Raw genomic sequence first — 19,950 nt, 5'->3', positions numbered from 1 at the left:
TCTCTAATACGAGCCAGATGTTACCTCCAGCACCGGGCCGTTGTCGCTCAGGTCGCCTCTGACCAATCAGGGCGCTCCGTAACTCCTCCCCTCCCTCCCTCCCTCCCTCCCTCCCTGTGGAGCACCCGGGGCTCGCCGGAGAGGAGGGGAGATCTCCTCCTTTTTGCTCCCCCCTCCCAGTCCATCCGTACCTCTGCCCCGCCGCTGCCTCTCTCAGTGCAGAGCTGCTCACTCACCCACAGCTCTACGATGGAGAGAGGGGGACTGCTGGCTGTGTGTGTGCTCTGCTGGAGCTGCGCTGTGTGTGTGGTTACAGCCATCCAGAGGGCTGATATGTTCCCTTATGGCACTCTGAGTGGAGATTTAATTCTGGCAGAGGGCGACGATGAAACCTCCAGAGTGCTGTCCCTGCCCAGAGCCTTGTACTTCTACGACTCCCCCTTCTCTCAGCTCTATGTAAGTACAGCTTCATTCATACTCCTGTGCATGCTTCTTATTGGTGCTAAAAAAAAAAGTTAACGCTTTCCAGGTGATGTTTGCAGCTGGAGAGCGGCTAAACTGACTGATTTATGAACATGTTTGAATGGGGAAAGTCTCTGGCCTCTGAGCTTTGGGGTCCTGAAGTGACCACACATTATGATTTCAGTTAAATACTGCCCTCTAAACACTTCTCCCCTGTGCAGCATGCACGAGCATGAACATTCTCAGCATGCTTGGTTTTAAGGAAAAGAAATCCAAAGAGAAGATATTCAAACCAAGTTACCAGAAAAGTTAACAGAAGCGGGTGAAAAAGAAGAAATTGAGCCTTAAACAACTTAAAATAGCAGTACCACACTAAACATGCACCTAATACTAATACATGCACCTATGATGGCAACAACATGTACTTAAAGGGTCAGAAGTAGTCATTATGCAGAATGGCTCTCGTCAGTGTTGTGTTACGATGTATTTGGCCAGTAGTGGAAAGTAACTTTAACTTTAACTTTTAACTGCAGCACTTAAGTGCAGTTTGTTCACTCAGCCACATTTACTGAACAGCTGATGAAGCTTTGCACAACACTTCTTATGCACATCATTGACGTCATCAGAATGTGCTCTATTACACAGCACAATACAGTCAGAGGAACGCCCGTAACAGCTGTATGTGATGTGAGTGTTTCTAACACGTGATCAGGGAGCGCGCCCAGAGGTCCCCAAGGAGGATCCAGTGGTTTATGAGGGGGGACTGGTTCATTGGGAGGTTCCATGGGTCCGTGATGGTGTTTCCTAGAGAATCCTAGGTTTTTATCTGAGCTTTTGAAACATTCAGGGGCCCGAGCTGGTTTGCAGGAACGTCATTGTTGGCTGTCAGACTGCTGGTGTCACAGATTGGGTTCATTGTTAATTGGTGACTCTCTCTGTCTCTAGGTGGCTACCAATGGTATCATATCAGCACAGGACCTACCCATGGAGAAGCAGTATGTTGATGACGGCTTCCCCACAGATTTCCCTGTGGTGGCCCCGTTTCTGGCTGACATTGACACCAGCGGAGGGCGAGGACAGATTTACTACAGAGTGACCGAAACGCCCAGCGTGCTCAACAGAGTGGCTCAGGTCTGTTTATCCACCAAAATGAGGAGAATCAGTGAATGTTCATTGTGTGGAAATCACATGCTGAGATGAATACTTTATGAATCGTTAACTCATCTACAGATCTGGATTCTTCCCTTTTCCAGTTTTTCATCCATGAGTTCAATCCATTGTACACTCCATCTTTCCTTTTTTCTTTTCCCCTTTTTTCCATCCATCATTCATTCATTCATCCAATCATCTGCTCACCCAGGAAGTACATCGAGGGTTCCCAGATGCCAAATTCACCCCCACACACGCTGTGGTCGCAACATGGGAGAATGTCGCGGCGTATGAAGAACAAACTCGAACCACTGGACCTTCAAACCAGGTAGGATGGATGGATGGATGGAGGGAGAGGTCCAGAGCACTAGCTCTAGCCCTCCGTGTCTGGATGTGTGTATTTATGTATGAATGAATGAGTTCATCATGTAAACGGCCCACATAGCCCTCACTAGCATGTTTTGTTTCTTGTGAGAGAATCCCAAATTCCTGGAGGATGTGCATCACTTGTAATCAGCCTGGGGTGGGGGGTCTATGTGTAATTCCCCTTCCCCTCCTAATCTGCCTCTTAACCTTTTCAAGAGGTCAGAGGTCATCTCTAAGGGTCATCAAAGTGCCCCCCCCCAACTCGTTATATCCCCTCCTCCAGTTCACACACAGGTAGACGCAAACATGCCTTGACCATTCATGCTCTGTTGGACTTAACTTCCCTCCATGTTTGTCAGCCAGTTACCATTTATTAACTTGGTTTACCATTAAAGTGCTCTTCTCTTGCCTCACTGATCATTTCAAGGCTATAGTCATATTGTAAAAGATGCTGTGTTGCTGTTATTATTCTCTCTATGATTCCTTACTTTTATTTAGGGTATAATCATGCTCTTGCTGTGCTTCTGGAAATGCAGCTGTCATAATTTGGGCGCTTTGGGTGACGTGAACACAAGGTTATATGTCATATGTTTAACTGGAAGTCAGTAAACTAGCTGGGGGTTAGGCTGTATTTGCTTACATATTTAGCAAACTAGTACAACTAGAAATATGCAGATTGAGTTATAAATAGTTCCTGTTTGCACTGTACCCGTGGATGTTCAGGCAACTATCGCTGGTTTAGGTGATGATTCTCAGGCAAGTTCTGGAGGTATTTCCTGAGACTGTCCAAGTGGATTCATGAATATTTATTCGTAATTGATTGAAGTGTATGTCACAGTGAATCTGAATATATGGGTTTCATGTCTGTGTGTTCAGAGTTATGACTGTGAGAAGGAGCAAGGATTTTGTTGAAAATTGTGGAAATCAGGTGTTAAGAGTTACGTACCTTATGTACCTTAATTGGTTGCATGAGCTGTGTCACAGCTGCTGCTGCAGCTACGCTGCTGACTGTGTTGAGGAGCGGGCCACATTTTTAGATTAACAGCATGCACCTGTCCCTGTCACCTCACGCAGTGCCTCTGGGGAGGCACGCCTCACATTTTGACAACCTCTAGAGTAGGGTAACACTTTATTTAATGCCCGTAATTTGCTAGGAATTTCTTAGGAATTGTTTTGGAAAGAAGCATGTAATTTGGCACTAATTATAGGGACAAAAGGAATTTTGTGGAAAGAAAAGCTGTTTCAAACCCAAATAAACATCCAGCCATTATTCACTTCTGATTAGAAACTCTTTTCATATTTGTTGAGTTGTATGTTTGCGTGTAGACAAATGCCACATTTTTGCATGTTCAGCTCACCTGCTGTGCACTGACCAAAAGACTAGCTTATGCTAGCAATTAAAGCTGACTGCTCCAGTCACTTTAGTTCATCGCTTGCGTAAAGTTGGGGGATTCACAAATGATAAAAAAAACAAAAGTGAAGCAACAGAGACGGAGATATCCAGACTTTTATAGTAGGAGTCCACTGGATCCTACATTTCTCATAGTCACTCAGTAGCAGCTTGCATTAAACCCTTCCATCCTCCTAAATGCTCATGTTTTTTAAACTGCACATCTCTGGTTTCTCATGCAGGTCAACCTGATGACACTAAACTGAAATAACCCTGATGACATCACTATGATGTCATTGGGGTCGTTTTTCAAACTTTAAAAAGCTCAGTCAAAGCTGCAGTAGACATTATACAACTTAACTACACTAAAACCATAGGAATGTCCCTTTAATTGGAACAGTACAACTCAAACCCCCTCTCTATCTTTTTTATCTTAATAATTAAGTGTCACCTGTAGGAGCACTAGAGGCTGTTGTAAGTTAATCTCTGGGAAAGACTCCAAGCAAAGCCCGGCCTACTGAACTTATTGATCAAACAAACAGTGCTTTGTTGTTCCCGGTCTGCAGCGTGTGGGATGGAGGGACGAAGGGAGTGGCAGATTTAAGGGAAAACCCCAGGAGATCTCTCTGCCTCCCTCCTTCTCATCTGTTTGTCCCTTTTCTTTACTCTCATGGTCTGGTTTCTTTTATGCCTCAATCCTTCGTCCTGATTGATCAAAAGCTGCACATACAAATAGTCTGGTGGGGACATGCGGCATTAAGCCTCTGACGGCATTTCTTAATACCTGGGGCTCATTTTGACTGCATTGCTGCCAAATGGACAAATCAGTGATTGTCTTCTCTGAGCCTCAAATATTGGAATTACATTTCCAACGACTCTATCCACTGTTGGCCAAATGCTCAATAGAGACTGGTGTCCACTTCTTTAAGTGTAAAATGTGTTACATGATCTAAGAGGGGTTTGGTTTGTTATTTAAAGGCTCTGTCTGGCTTGTCAGATCGGAGCAGTCAGGGTCTCTGCTGGGATTCGCTTCAGCGGGCCAGCTTCAGACTGATAGCATCTTCCTTTGAAGTGATTAGCCAGAGGTGCTGGGTGGGGTGTGTTGGGGGTTGAGTGGTATGTGTGTGTGAACTGATTAACCTGAGGTGTGTGTTTGTGGGGATGTGTATTAGGGGTGACAGGGTCGGGTAGCGTTTTGGGGGAGGGGGTAGACTGTGTGGTGCTTGGGGGTCAGATATGGATATGAGGAGAAAAAACAGGAGAATAGAGGAGAAAGTTAACATCCCTAAAGATTGGGGTCGTGTTTTCTTTGAAATTGGCCTTAAAGAGGTTATTATCATAATTGGAAAGTAATTACTTCACTGCCAACCTAAAACACACACTCTCTTGTATCTGCTACCATGTAGCCCACTTTGCTAATGACCAGAGCGATTAACACAGAGAACCTGGCCTTCTGTGTGCTGGTGTTTTAAGACGTGTTCACAGGCTTTGCTTTGAGCAGCATATTGCTAATCCGTCTTCACATGGGGACACCTGCCATCTTAGTGGATGCTGTTAAACAGTTTATGAATGTCATTATCTTAAGCAGCAGAATTCATCTTCTTAGCTGCAAAATGCTGCATGCACCACCCACAAGAAGTCAGTTTCAAATGCCCAACAACGTGATGCTATATGTTGGTTCTAAGACAGGATTGAAGTCTTAGTTTTATGTTTGCTGGAAGAAGTTGGGATGGGGCAGAGAGGACAGAGGGGCTTACAACATACAAATATTGCACATCAGTCTTTAAGTGCCCTTCCTGAGAGTGTTACTGTATTTACTGTGACTGTTACTGTATCAGCAGTGAGAAGTGTAATGTGATTATACTTCTGACCATAGTGGACCATTTTTTTCTGTTTGACACTTAGTTCTCCCCTCAAGCTCTCTTCAAAGCAGCATTAGCTGAGAATGGAAGTGTTGTGGGTTTAACGGTGTGTTACATAAGGGTCAGATGAAGCTGAATGAATGAATAAATTGGCTCTTCTGTTGGATTTGGCCTCCATCTTTTATATTGCTCCCTTTGCCTATCGTCCTCTGTCCTCTTCTTCGTCTTTCTCCTTTTCTGTAGCACAATAGGAGCTATTGTTTCTATTAGTGATATTTGTTGTTTCTGGGGGCCCCCTTGCAGTGACACAGGGGGCATTCCTTGAAATATGTTCATCCTGGTTCAAAGCAGACTCTTACTGAACTGCAGCTTTCATAATATGTCGGTCCTTATGTCATCAGCGGCCATTGAGCCTGTCTAAAGGCTCCAGCTCACCTTGTGGCTGTACGGCAGCAGCCACTAAAGCTGAGACTTGGGCTCATGAAGGCTTCACTAATTACTAGCACAGTCATAGTGCACCAGATTGTAGTTGCGGTAAAGACGTTCATGTTCACAAACCCTTCAGGATCTAAGAAAAGCAGCTCTATGGTTTTACCCGCCATGTGCTCTTGAGTTGATCAAAAGAGTTTTGAAAAGCTTTCATAAGCCCTGAAGTTGGACAATTTCCTTGAGCTTAAGAGGAGCAGGGAACCCTTTTGACTAAGTTACAACACCAAAGTCACCCAATATATGGGAGCAGGGACTTTCATATGACAACAGTGAAATACTGAAAGCACTGTTGCTGGCCACAGGCCTGAGGAGTGTGTGTGTGTGTGTCTTTGTATGTGCCAGTTCCCACGCTGTAGGCAGTTCCGTTTGTAGCACTGTGGTGAGGCTGGCAACTGGACTGCAGCTGCTCTCTGTCTCTGGCTGCCTGTTTGCAGCTGTGCTGCGGCCAAGAAGCTGAAAAACCGGCAACCAACAAACAAGTGTAGTACACTCATCCTGACCTCCCTCCATCGCCGTCTCTCTCCTCCTCAGGGTGTTCCAGGCTGGATTCAGCTCTAGATAATTATACCATGATACAGAACATTTGTTGCAGCATGTTTTGTCATTTATTCAAAACCCAGACAAGCTTGGAAGCCAGCTGAAGTTATCTTCAGCAGCCAGTTAAGTAGACTAAACTAGACTGTGATATACTAAAGCAGACTAATACATAAACAAAACTAAACAACGCGAAACTAAAGTCAATGATTTGTGTTTGCAGATGTTACGTTATATATGCAAGTGACATACTTGGTATCTTAGTGTGAACTACAAAGGCCTGCCTGGTTTTCAAAAGTCTTAACATAAAGACTGCACAACATGCTCGTAGAAAAATAAGAGGTGTCACCTCGGCTAGCAAAATAAAACACATTCATCTTCCATGGTTGCAAAATGTGCCAATAAATTTAACAAATTTAAAGGGACAGTTAGACGTTTTTGGAAAAATGTGTTATTATTTCCCCATGTTGGATTTCTTGCACAGTCAGTAGAGACGGTGGCTGCCACTCTCATGTCTGTGTGTTAAATATGAAGCCAGAGGGAGACGTTTTGGTAATAACTCATGTCTAACCACCTGATGGGGTTTTAATGGAGGGCACAAAATTTAACAAATACAGCAATTTATTGCAGGCTGCAGCTGCGTCTTCACCTGAAATGAAAATAAGAACTTGACAGTGAAACGGCTCTTGGAATATGGTTTAGTTGCTCTGCACTTATCTAAATGAACTTCCTGTGTTTTCATTCAAGCTGTGGGGTCAAATCCAGACTGTCAAAAGCCCAGACTGACGATGTTACCACCTAAACCTTAAATAGTCAGGATGACCCCGACAACAAACATTTGCTGATCCCAGAGACAATTAACATCTGTGCGTGTGTCTGGTCAGTGTGAGGACGCACTTTAAGAAAGGTGTGACGAGAGGCAGGGGGGGTCGCAGAGCATACACTCACATACACACTGCGCTACAAACTGGCTCCAAGTCTTTGATGTGTTCCGACTGCAATTTGTTGTCTTCCAGCTGTGAGTCTGTAAGGCACACCAGGACTCCTTTACACACACACACACACACACACACACACACACACACACACACAGATGCACTCAAACGCAGCAAGTGACCACACAGATAGATAAGAAGATCGATACCACTCTCATGTCTAAATATGAAGCTAGAGCCAGAAGAAGTGGAAGCTATGAGGGGAAACAGCTACCCTGGCTCTATCCACCACTCTAACACCACCTCTGAAGTTTGATAATTAACACGCTATATTAATTTCCATCATATACTGTAGATGTGAAACAGAAATGTAAGATTTTGACACACACACACACAGTAACTCACATTTTCTTTCTTTGTCTTAACTTTTCATTTCAACTATTTGGAGGGAAACATGTCCCCTTTTCTGTCTCCCCATATTTATCCCATTGTAAACCAGACCCATGCACCTCCCACACAGACACACACACGTCCTTTCATCTCTCTATCTGCCTATACCTCTCCCCCAGCCTCCTTTTTGCTCTCATCTTCTCTCTGCCCTCTCCTCCCAGGAAGAAGGAGGGGTAGCAGGAGTGAAAAATCCCGACATTTAGAAGGGATATTGAGGACGAAGAAAGAGCTCCGGCTTCTTTTCCTCCTTCCCCAAAGACAGACAGAAAAAAAAGACCCCCTCCTCACTAATTACATAGTGCCTGCAGGCTACAAAGTCCTCCCCGCCCACCAACAACAAGATAGTTTAAAGATGTTGATGTAAACAATTAGGAACACACACATACATTCACATGAGATGACTATAGGTGGAGGGACATCTGTGCTTGTGTAAGTGTGTATGTGTGTGCACCCCATGTGTCACATTGTAACGATGTCTGGTTTGCATGCTGTAACATCATCATGAAAGATGTCCAGACACACAGGAAGACAGCTGTGGAGATCAACATCTGGGCTGGGGGTTGAGAGACCGAGGTGTGTGTGTACATTTCTTGGTCTGTGTGTGTGTGTGTGTGTGTGTGTGTGCATACAGATAATCTGATTCAGTCCCAAAGGAAAACAACTTGGGATCACTCGCAGTCTTCCCCTCATTCACCAAATCCATGTTTTTTCAACTGTGGTTTTGGGAAGCAGAGTGGGCTGAACGCCCCCGCATACATGTAGGAAATAAGTTTCAAGCCTCAGTCTGTTGTTCAGAAAAGAAGTTCCCTGATTCACCACTTCATACTGATTCACTTAATTGTGCAGAATTGAAATTTGCAAATCCAGACACTTCGGGTCAGTATGTCAATAATTGGTGGGAGGAGGAGGAGGAGGAGGAGGAGGAGGAGGACGGGTGTGAAGGGTGAGAAGTCTAAACATGAATCCCAGCAGAGCGAGAAATGAGAGAGGAAGAGGAGGAGAGGGGAGGTGCGAGGAGAGGTGTGAAGTTTAAATATGAGGAGGGAGTGTTATAATAATTTGAGGGTGGTGGAGCTGGGCCGACTGTACACTCAGGAGGTGACCTCGTCCCTCTGACACTGGCAGAGCTGAAAATCATGAGACACCATGTTCATAGCAGTTAGCTGCTGATCTTTTTAGGTGTAACTTTGGTATCAAGAAAGTCACTGAAAATTAGAAGTGAAGAAATCAACTGTCCTGAAACCACAATGAATCTGCGATGAAACCAAGATTATCTAACCTTTGCTGAACAGCGCCCGCTGTGGCCAGTATTGGTAATTACAGGTGGCACACTGAATTTTCCAACATTTCCTTCCATTAGCTGACGTGACTGAGATTGAGGAGATTTGAACCACAAGCAGGAAACAACAGATGCTGAAGAGTTACTTTTTGTTTGACCTTTTTTGCATGTATCACGTTATTTTACTTAGCCTTTACGTTTATGGTATTTCAATACTGCTTATCCTTACACTCATACCTGCAGGCAGTTTAGAGTCACCAATTAACCTGCATGTCTTTGGACTGGGGGAGGAAGCTGGAGTACTTGGAGAAAATCCACACAAGCACGGGGAGAACATGCAAACTCCACACAGAAACGTTCAAGACTCAAATTAAAGAGCAAAATTTAAACTAAGCAATAAACTCAATCAGCTGTCCTCATCTTTGAATATATCCATGTATGTGCCTCAGGTTTTTCTGGAAAAATGGCAACAATAAGTGGTGTTTTGCAGAGAAGTGCAATTGAACCACCACTGTGAGAGGTTCAAGTTTTTGTTCCTGTTTTTATTCTGGTTCAGACGGTCTCTCTTCTCTCTCTGTAGGTGAATACGTTCCAGGCAGTGATTGGCTATGATGAGACAGACTCATACGCTCTCTTCCTCTACCCTGAAGGTGGCCTGAACTTCTTTGGGACACGGCCCAAGGTAAACTGGTTATATGCAAGGCCTTAATTCACGATTAGCATCTGTAGACATGCACCAATTAAGTTTGATGTTTCAGCTCATTATTATTTGTATCACTAATTTTTGCACTTGTTTTTTGCTTGCAGGAGTCTTATAATGTTGAGATAGAGCTCCCTGCTAGAGTTGGCTTCAGCAGAGGAGAAATCACATATCTGATCTTCTCCCGAACTGAGGGACCTCACTACAGCGTGACCAGCAATGAGCAGAGTGTTAAAAACCTCTACCAGTAAGTAGAAAACCTCAAGTCTCCTTACAACAACCTCGGGCGACACTGTAAAGAATCTGAGAAATATCTAATTAGCAAATAGTGGCTAGCAACATGGCCAGAAAATACTGTTGTGTAGATAAGTCAAGGCTGTATTAAGCACTATAAAACTGTTTAAAAAACACTGTAAACCTTAGCCAAAGAAGCCGTACAAAGAAGGATGCTATAGAAGTTGGCTAATTACTAACTAGCCAACTGGCTAATTGGGCAGAGGAGATGTTTTTTTGTTAGCTGTTGTTGCTAACACACCTGTAATGCTAGCTTTAATGAGATCCAACACTTTGGAAAATGAATGTGTTTGTAGCTAGCAAGAGTGTTGATTAGCAAACAGCAGGGTTTGCTTGCTGACAAATCATCCAAATATAAAATTAGATTTGGTAACTAACTCAAACAAGTTGTCTTAAGCCACTTGAAATGGCTGAAAATAATGTAGGCCTACCGTTGTTAGCAGGTAGACACACTGACATGTCATTGCAGGGAAATCACAGGTGTAATTAGTAACAGTGATAATGACATAAAGCTGTGAGGCTGGAAGCAAACTGCTCTTTGTGATCACGCTGACTTACTAGTTTCTTGCTCTCCAGGGTTGGTAACACAGGAATTCCTGGTGTGTGGCTTTTCCACACCGGGAACCGTTACTCTTTTGACAACATCGTTCCTGCGTCTGTCGGTGGCCTCCTTGCTACCCCACTACCTGGAGGACATGGCCTCTCCTCGGTAATTTAGTGTTTCCGCTTTATTCATTTCACTTCCAGTGTGATGCAGAAAACTCCTCTGACTCCTCCACGTTTCTGCTTCTAGGACACCACCACGCCTGAGTACGCTGAGTTTGAGGAATATCCAGACAACACCTTTGACCCTGATAACCAGGAGGAAGATGATGATTACCCTCTGACAGGGGGGAACCCTGAATTTCAGCCAGTCCCTGCTGGTGGTGACCACTCAGAGTCCCCTCAGCCAGCCAGTCCTGATGCTCCCTCTCTGCCCTCAGAGGATTCTGGCCATCGGGGAGCGTACGGGAGCGAAGATGTGCCACTGACCTCTGAACCAGCAGAGCCAGCAGAGAGGCAGTATGCTCCCCCGAATCCCCCACAAACTGTACCGGAGGGACGTGCTCAGCAGCGTCAGGAACAGCAGCCACAGGTGATGTCCCTGCCAATAAAATGAATTAACATGTTAGTCAAGAAGTCCTGTTGGCTGAATACATCTGTAATGTGTGTTATGGACAAGAATCAGGTTTTTACTGGCATTTTTGATGATGTTGTTCTTATTATGAGAAACCCCTAAACCTGAAATATTACAAACCTACCAGACCATATTTTTGTGGTTTGTGACAAGAGTTCATGAAATTGCTCATGCAGACAGCAGCACTGTGTTGCAATATGTTCAAATTCCCTGGAAACATCACTTACTGCAGTAGATATGAAAAAGAGGAATCTAAACTGGCAGTGCTGTCAGTACTGTTGGAGTTTTGTAATAATGATTTGAAATTGTAGTAGCTTTTGTAAGTTCTGTGGTTATAATGGAACGCTGTTTTGGAGACAGTAGGGTGGTATCAACAAAACACTGGCAAAGCTGAGATCATGATGCCCTACAAACTGTATACAATATGTAAAGTCTGTGTAGATCATAGCTCTATGCTCCATACCATCTGGAGAGAGTTAAAAAGTATTGGCTTGGCTCTCAGTGACAACAAGAAAAATATATTTGAAGTGAAACATGTTCCGGCTGTATCTGTCTCTGTAGGTTCCTCTGGAGGTGGTGGATGTCTACCCCCCTCACAGAAATGAGCCCCCTCTTTCCCCTGGAGGTCACGTGGTCAGCGTGGATGAGGATGATGTTGATTTTGACACAGGAGGTAAGAGACAAACCATATGTGTGCCTATAAATATGCATATTTATGTATGCAGTTGTGTCTTCTTAACTTATGAAAGGACGGTCGCTTTGAGAACCAGGAGGGTAACATTACCTCGCCCTCTGCCGCAGAGCTGCTCGGCAGCTGGCAGCACAATACTGCCGTTGTGCTGGGCAGCTCCCAGGTGTGTGTGTGTGTGTGTGTGTCTACGTGAGTGTATATATGTGTGTGTCCAGCACTCCCTCCCCTGCAACTACTCCCACAGGCTTTTGCCGTAAATAAGAGCGTGTTCTCAGTCAACTTCCCTGATTACATAAGGGTGAAAATGTCCATTGGTGTAAAATAGTGTTCATCTGAAGTCATTTAGCTCGGTTTGGAGTGATGAAATACGATTTTTCTTAGGAGACGGAAAGAAATATGTGTCAATACATTGAGCATTTTCTCAAAATGAATTGCGGTATTTTTAGTAAAAGAGCCAGTTCCTCATTTAGTATTAGAAAAAAGTCTCACATCTTGTTTTAAACGACTCATTTTGTCTTCCCTGCTTGTTTTTAGGAAAAGGAGATTTTAGGACTTGATAAACCAGGCAAATGACTTCTTAAGAGGGATATTTTTGAAGGATGTGTGTGTACAGTATGAGGTGTGTGTACATAAACAGTCATGTGGGTGTAAATGTCAAAGTCTGAGAGAAAGCATCATTTTCCAATATACATGTCTACATTTTTCAGTGGTCTCTTGGGTTTTAATGTTTACGAAACTTCGACAGAACATTGTTATTGGTATGTGGGTTTCCCTCCATAGCATTGTGTGTGTTTATGTGTGTAAAAACATAGTGATTTGTCTCTTGTGTGTGTGTTTGTGCAGTCCCTGAGAAAATATCCCGACATCCGGTGTTCATCTGTATTTGTGTGTGTGTGTGTGTGTGTGTGTGTGTGTGTGTGTGTGTGTGTGTGTGTGCGTGTGATCCCCCTGTAGGATGATAGAATGCTGCATTTTGATCCCATTTACCAAAAAGACAAACAGAGACTCAAGGAGAGAAAGTTGATCCATGTGGTGTTTTGAGTCCAGTCAGAATTGGTAATTCTTGAGAAGTAAAGTAATAAGTAAGAAAACCATACACATCATTTACAGCTACACACATTATTCTATATATTACTTAAGAAATGTATTTCTAAGACTTCTACGTATGTTTTGAAGCATTTCAGATGCCTGTGGGAATTCATGAAGCAGCAATGAATTTGTGTGTGTGTGCGTGTAAGTGGATCAGTGGGTGTGGGAGGCAGGACTGCGACAGCTGGTTTCTCTCCAAGTAGTGCTTTGACGTGTGTGTTTGTGGGTGTGTCTATATCTCTTCCTGGATCTTGTCCACCGTCTGTGTGTCCGTACTTATATGGAAACAACCTTCTATGTTCTGTCTTTAAACCTTTGTGTTTGTGTGATGTAAATACTGGAAACAAAAGACATGCACTGTATTGCCTAAGTGGTCAAGCAAAGTTTGTCAGCTTCATTGCGACTTGCACATTTTACTACATTGTATTTCCAAGTAACCTGAACGTTTATTTGAGGAAAGTAAAATAATAGTGTACATCAAGGTAACCATGACAGTACTGGTCTGCATGTACATCTGTCTTTTATATTTTGTCTGATCTCCATTTTACAAGGATCTTTTTGAAATTAATTATATATGTGCTGTATTGTATATGTAATGTGCAATTGTTTTCTTCCTCTCTCAGTGATTCAGTACACTACAGAGAATAAGGAAACGTGTGCCAGGTATGTGAAGACCTGTTGTATAAGAAATGTATCATCTTTGCTGGTTTTTGACTGTTTTGATTAAAACTACAACACCCCAACTTGCCAAAAATATTAAAGCATAACAAATTTAAGACTATGCACCCCAATTTAAACATAAAATATCTTGAGAACAGATTAAATATAAAGAGGAAGCCAATTTACACATCAAAATCTAATTATTACGGAGTACTCCAGCACCAACCAACGCTGATTGGCTCGAGGCCTTTTTTCACATATGCTAAAGACTACAGGCTCTGGGGAAGCAGAGTTTGAAAGAATTTAGCTTACCTAACCTGAGCGGACCGTCTGACCTGACCATGCATCAATTTTGATAATCTTTTTAAAAGCAAACCTGCCCATTGTGAGTCTGACAATGATTGGAGTGCAGAGCTCAATCAGCGGAATACTTTAATACAATGTGCACTACCAAGGCTCACATCAGTAAAATGAGCAGACTGTCAGAAATATGACAAAACAACAATAACAACAAAATCATCAGTCCGTCACCATTCCCAATAGGCTATATATAGGCTAATAGGCTATGGGTGTAACTACAACTAAAGTAATAGTAGTTATCAAAACAAAATCTCATAGTTTAAAAAATGGACCAGTACAGTCCAGATTTTCATCTACAGAATTAAACTTGTATTGTTTTCGGCTGTCTCTTGTACATTCAGGTTCCAACAGCAGTGCTCCCAGAATGCATTTTGTTCCGACTACGCCACAGGGTTCTGCTGTCACTGCCAGCCTGGCTTCTATGGAAACGGACGCCACTGTCTTCCTGAGGGTTAGAGTGCCACCATTAAGCCACAGAGGTGCATTAACCTATTTATACATCAAGTTGCTTAATGCCGTGCTTCTCCTCCAGGTGCTCCACAGCGCGTTAGCGGTAAGGTGAGTGGAACGGTGACCGTAGGATCGACTCCAGTGCCGCTGAACAACATCGATCTTCACGCCTACGTTGTGGTGGGAGATGGGAGAGCGTACACTGCCATCAGCGAGGTTGGAGTCTGAAAAACAAACATTTCAATATGGCATTTATACTGCTTTTTAAAATACAGTTCTTACAGGATCTTCTTTGAATTATCATCTTCTCACCTACTTTTTATTTTCTCTTTCGATTTCTCCTTTGTGCTGATTGGTCAGGTACCCGATCCAGTGGGCTGGGCTCTGATGCCAGTTGCACCGATAGGGGAACTGTTTGGATGGCTATTTGCTCTGGAGCTGCCCAATAGCCAAGCAGGATTCAAAGTCACAGGTAAACTGTGTGTGTGTGTGTGTGTTTGATAAAGTACATTGACTTGTACATCTTGACTTTTCACTTTTCACATCTGCAAGATGAGGGAACTCCTCTCTGCAGTGTTTGTGTGGGGGTGTGTGTGTGTGTGTGTGTGTGTGTGTTTTTGGTCTCCCCAGCCAGCTGTACTGTCTCCAGGGATGTGATGTGATATCAGGCTTCCACCTCCCCTCTCTAATAGGAAGCAGCTGTTTGTGTGTGCGCATGTAGACGTAGATGCACGTGTGTACAGAGCTAATCATTGCAGACATTTCACTTTTTTATGATATTCTACTGCTGCATTGTTATGTCTGCAGTATGAAAATGAAAATCTATAAATAGATAAACAAACAAATTGATTTATTGATGGAATGATTATATTACCAGGTGCTGAGTTCACTCGTCGTGCAGAGGTGATCTTCTATCCAGGCAACCAGCGCCTGTCTATCATCCAGACAGGCCGTGGCCTTGATGACCACAACCACCTCACTGTGGATACTGTAATCAACGGCAATGTGCCCTTCCTGCCCCCTGGAGCTGAAGTTACCATGGATCCCTTCAAGGAGACCTATCAGTACTACCCATCTGGTAAACCTAACACCACCAGTCAAATTATGTGTAACATTTGATGTCTCCGTTTGCCTGCAACCCCCTCCTTCTCTCTCTGCAGTTGTCACCTCCACCTCTGTGAGGGAGTTTTCGGTGGTTTCAGCAGACCGAGGCTCAGAGTCCTTCTCCTTCCAGCTGAAGCAGAACATCACTTACCGTGGCTGTCGACATGACAACCGTGCTGCTGCCCCGGAGACGCTGCAGATCACCATGGAGAGGGTGTTTGTAATGTACGTCAAGGAGGAGCGGATCCTGAGATATGCCATTACCAACAAGATCAGCCCAGTCGGAGGTGAGTCAAACCGGGTTTAGATGGACACGTCACCTGCAGATATCGAGCTCTTATTACAAACCAGATGGGGTGCTGTCAGTGGAAATTTTATTTACTGTGGAGCTGATTGGTACTATCATCTTAACCCCTTGGCTGAATTTGGTTTAATGAAATACTTTGATTCAGTTCCACAGATGTATTTACGAATATGTATGTCTCTTTCTCCTCCCTTTAATATTAAGGTTTTTACACAAATTGTAATGGCAGCATTAATGTAAGTAGCATCTAAGGTTGTAATCGTAAGGTGTAATCCCCTGAAATGATCTAAATGTTGTTTCACAGGCTGTTCACCCTCAGGACAGTATAACTGTGATGAAAGAAAGTAAAGTAAACCTCAATTAGTTCCTGAATGGCAATTTGCTTTTCAGCCAGCGAACATTAAAAACATGCTCAAAAGACAGGAACAGTTATAGTACATCAAACTTGAAAACAACAACAACCATGTGAAGAAACACAGACCAGAACATTAAGTGCTCAATAAGAACGTGGGCCTCAAAAGAACAATTTATACCGAGAAATGCTGAAATACTGGATATGTGTATTCATCCACCTTAAAAATCAGCATAAGTTCTCGTCAATCTGAAATAAATATCAATAAAATATGTGAGTGCAATCTTGTATGAATCATATTTAGAAAACATGCCTGCACAGACTACCTGGGGAGACACTGACGGCTGATGTCCAATATTGGCCCATTATATTAAGAACCGAGGATTTAAGTGACTGCTTAAATCCATTCCAGACCACCGCTGTCAGTCTTTAAGTGGGTGAACACACTGGGGGCGTTGAAAACGTGAGGTTTTGTGTTCCAGAGCCACAACTAGCAACCAGACCACCTCGTAATTGTTGCAGTGCTGCCACAGAAACCTCAGCCAAACCACGGTGCAGATTTGGACAGAGCTCAGCTTTAAACTCACATGCTGCAACCTGAGGGCTAATTATACATCGAAACCATAGAAAACAATATTAGCATGTCCGTATTACGTCTGCTGTTTCTGGGTTCATTGTTTCACAGGCTGCAGACACACTACACCACTTTAAGGATCATTGTAACCACAATTTGCGTCACAGCTGGCTTTAGATATTTGACTTGTTTGGGTTGTTCATGCAGCTGATGGGCCTTTCTGAGTGCTGACATTCTCCTGTAGAGTGAGCTGGTGCAGCAGTTAAAGCTGAAAGGAGATTTTAGCATAGGAAAATAAATAAATATGGGAGTGTGGAGAGAAATATGTTCACCTCATTGTTGGGTTTGGTGTCTGAAAGTACTTTGTGGTCCCAGAAAACAAAAACAAAACCACAATACTTTGTATTGTGACCAGATTGTTTTGGTTCTGTGGCATTTGTTTGGAGGCCATTATGGCCATAATGGTTTGAATCCTTCAAATGAATACCTAATTGTGACATTTAATCACAGTGATTGATCTCATCCATGTTTGAGATGTTCAGATACAAATTTTATATCGTGAATGTTAGTGTCTGTGTTTCACCAAGCCAATGTCAGTGGTGTATATGGCCACATACAGATGGATAGATTCTGATAGATGCTATAAATTCAGTGGTATTTAAATTTTTACATGAATAAATCAGAAGTGATTTAACAGAGGTTTCTTTTGGATCCTGGTCAGAAGAAAGCACACAACTTTCGTTTAATTACGCGTTAGATGTTTATGTTCTCACACCTTCGTGTTCCCTCATTTTTATCTTCTCTTGCTTCACTCATCCTTTCTCCAGAAACCAGCAGAAAAACAGAGACTATACAAATATGGAAATGAGTATAGAAATACAGCATGAACACGTGTCATGTTCTTTTTCTGTTAACACACAGTTGTCATGCTTTCTTTACTCTCTCTACCTGATGAAAACCAGATAGAGACTGAGAGAGACAAGAGAAAAGATGGAGGGCAAAAGCAAGAGGTTGGGAGAGCGAGACTGGATCTCTTTTTCCCAGTTTTTGAATCCAGACCAAGTTTCTGTCATTTAAACGTCAACACGTTGATTAAAAAGGTTATGATGACACATGTCTCACACACACACATGCACACACACTGATACACCCAGAGCACAGCTGGAAGAGCTTTCTGGGATCAGGGGTTTTGTAAACATGGGTTAAGTGGTGTGTGTGTGTGTGTGTGTGCATGCGCGCGCGAGTGTGTGTGTGTGCGTACATGCGTGCACGTGTGTTCAAGGGTCTTACACTCTCTGGGAAATAATATCCTAGCCAATGACAGATTTTCTAGTGGGGGGGTTGCCGGGCAGAATAACTGCCCACTGATGTCATGAGAATCAGAGATTGCAGGAGAACTTGAAGACACCGAACAGAGAGATAAAGAGAGAGAGAGAGAGATGCTCTGGCAACATTTTCTCTAGCAGTTTCAAATACACTTGCCAACAAAGCTAATTGAACTGACAGTGAAATAGGAGAGAGAAGGCAAACCTGGTGTGAGGATGTCGGGTTGATCCACAGGGATGTAATAACAGTAATCCAGTCTTATTGCCTTACAATGACATCTGGCCTTGTGTTGTGTTTTAATGGTCACTATTATAACTTGTAAGAGTTGTGAAATCCTGTCTTATAGGATTTTAAATGGGTACTCCACCTATTTAGTAATGTATTACCATTAAGGTGGGGGACTTGTGAGAGACATATTAATAAGAGCAGTCAAGCTTGAAGCATCCGATGCTGTTAAGTTCCTGGTGTGAGTGTCTTTGTCACCCACTGTCTTTCATGAGACCAGGGTTCTTTTCTCAAACTTCAGAAACATCCTTCAGAGCCACAGAAGACATTTTAAATCCTATGCAGAGAAAACTGACCTTTAGCTGTTAAATTGATGGAACGACCCTTTAAACCACTGCCATAACATCATGGATCTACTGGTCACACTATACATTTGCGGCCGCATGCTGCCCCCTTATTTGGGGCCTGAAGGTGCGCTAAGATGCTGCTATCATCCCTTTAAATGCCACTTTCTTAAATTTCAAGTCATTTCAGTGTGTCAGTAAAAGTCAGTGCTGATAGACGGATCATTTTGTGTTGCACTCAGGGTGGTGCATTGGATCGCGAGATTGCCATCTTGATATAGTTATAGCTACGCCCCTGTAAACCAGTCTGTGTGTGTGTCAGGGGAGGGGGGGGTTTGTAAAAAGCAACAGGTGGGAAACTGTAGTCATTGCTTTGATGATGTGTAGTACGTGTGTGTGTGTGTGTGTGTGTGTGTGTTCTCTCCACCCTTCTCTCTCACTCGCCTCCTCTCTCTCTAATTATCCCTTAGTCTTTTCTCCCATCCACATGTATCTCGGCCTCTCATCTCCCCTTCTTCCCAGCCACATTCAGGACTTTGAAGACTCTCTCTCTCTCTCTCCTTCTCCCTCTTTGATAATGAGCCAGAATTGGCCTCTGGCTGAAGGAGATGGAAGCAAGCAGTGCATAATGTCTGTGTGTGTGATTTTGTTTAGGTGTAAGTGTGTATGTTGTTATTTGCAGCGGTTGATGCCCCTGATGTACAGAAAAAGTCCCTAAAACTCACTTAAACCTCATTAAAACAGATCTTAGTGATGTGAGTTTTTCTTTGAGGTGGTCTGCCTGTCAAATCCACAAACAAACCAGGCACATGATCAGATGAATGCTTTTAGAATAAAACATTTCAGTGGATTAGATTCAGTTGGTAGAGAAAGGCATTTAACAGCCAGGATTTGGGGTTGGATTCCCACTGTACCGCCATCCTGATGTATGCTCTCAGGAACATTTTGAAGCAGAGCAGCACTTATTTATTTAAGTCTTTCACATTCTTTTCTAATGATTTCTCTGCTTTCTTTTCTCTGCTGGTTTTCTTTCTGATTTTGCCAGAAATAAGTCTGAGGATTGTTGTTTAAATTGTCTTGTGTGTCCGAGCTGTGTGTTGGTATGAGCGAACCCCGCACACACATCCGCTCACTCATCCCTCCGTCTGTTCATCTCTCTCATGTACATGTGTGTCTAACCTTACCCATATGTTGAATATTGAGAACATAGAGGGAGTTACTTCCTTAGAGGAAACCGTCCTATGGGAATTTGTCTGGCGTGAGTTGCCATGTGTGTTTGGTTAGGCTGTCCTGTAATCATCGCTGTAATCATTGGACTTTAACTGTTGAATGATCCAGATCTCAATTCATCTCAATTCAGGACGTTTGGAGTGTTGCAGAGGCT

At 43.3% G+C, this 19,950-nt stretch overlaps 1 protein-coding gene across 1 annotated transcript in view; it reads left to right on the top strand.

The window, feature by feature from the left end:
• The first annotated feature begins 249 nt into the window (after positions 1-249).
• Positions 250-19,950, top strand: part of nid2a (nidogen 2a (osteonidogen)) — a 36,713-nt gene continuing 17,012 nt past the window's right edge. The window contains exons 1-14 of the mRNA XM_070855494.1: positions 250-456; positions 1,408-1,593; positions 1,823-1,939; positions 9,497-9,598; positions 9,724-9,863; positions 10,487-10,619; positions 10,704-11,045; positions 11,661-11,760; positions 13,491-13,530; positions 14,229-14,338; positions 14,420-14,553; positions 14,698-14,809; positions 15,215-15,415; positions 15,498-15,742. Coding sequence (XP_070711595.1) covers positions 250-456; positions 1,408-1,593; positions 1,823-1,939; positions 9,497-9,598; positions 9,724-9,863; positions 10,487-10,619; positions 10,704-11,045; positions 11,661-11,760; positions 13,491-13,530; positions 14,229-14,338; positions 14,420-14,553; positions 14,698-14,809; positions 15,215-15,415; positions 15,498-15,742 — 2,169 coding nt within the window. The remainder of the gene's footprint in view (positions 457-1,407; positions 1,594-1,822; positions 1,940-9,496; positions 9,599-9,723; positions 9,864-10,486; positions 10,620-10,703; positions 11,046-11,660; positions 11,761-13,490; positions 13,531-14,228; positions 14,339-14,419; positions 14,554-14,697; positions 14,810-15,214; positions 15,416-15,497; positions 15,743-19,950) is intronic.

This window comes from Pempheris klunzingeri, chromosome 24 (assembly GCF_042242105.1).
Source record: "Pempheris klunzingeri isolate RE-2024b chromosome 24, fPemKlu1.hap1, whole genome shotgun sequence".
NCBI lineage: Eukaryota > Metazoa > Chordata > Actinopteri > Acropomatiformes > Pempheridae > Pempheris > Pempheris klunzingeri.
This window is presented reverse-complemented; position numbering and strand designations above follow the sequence as displayed.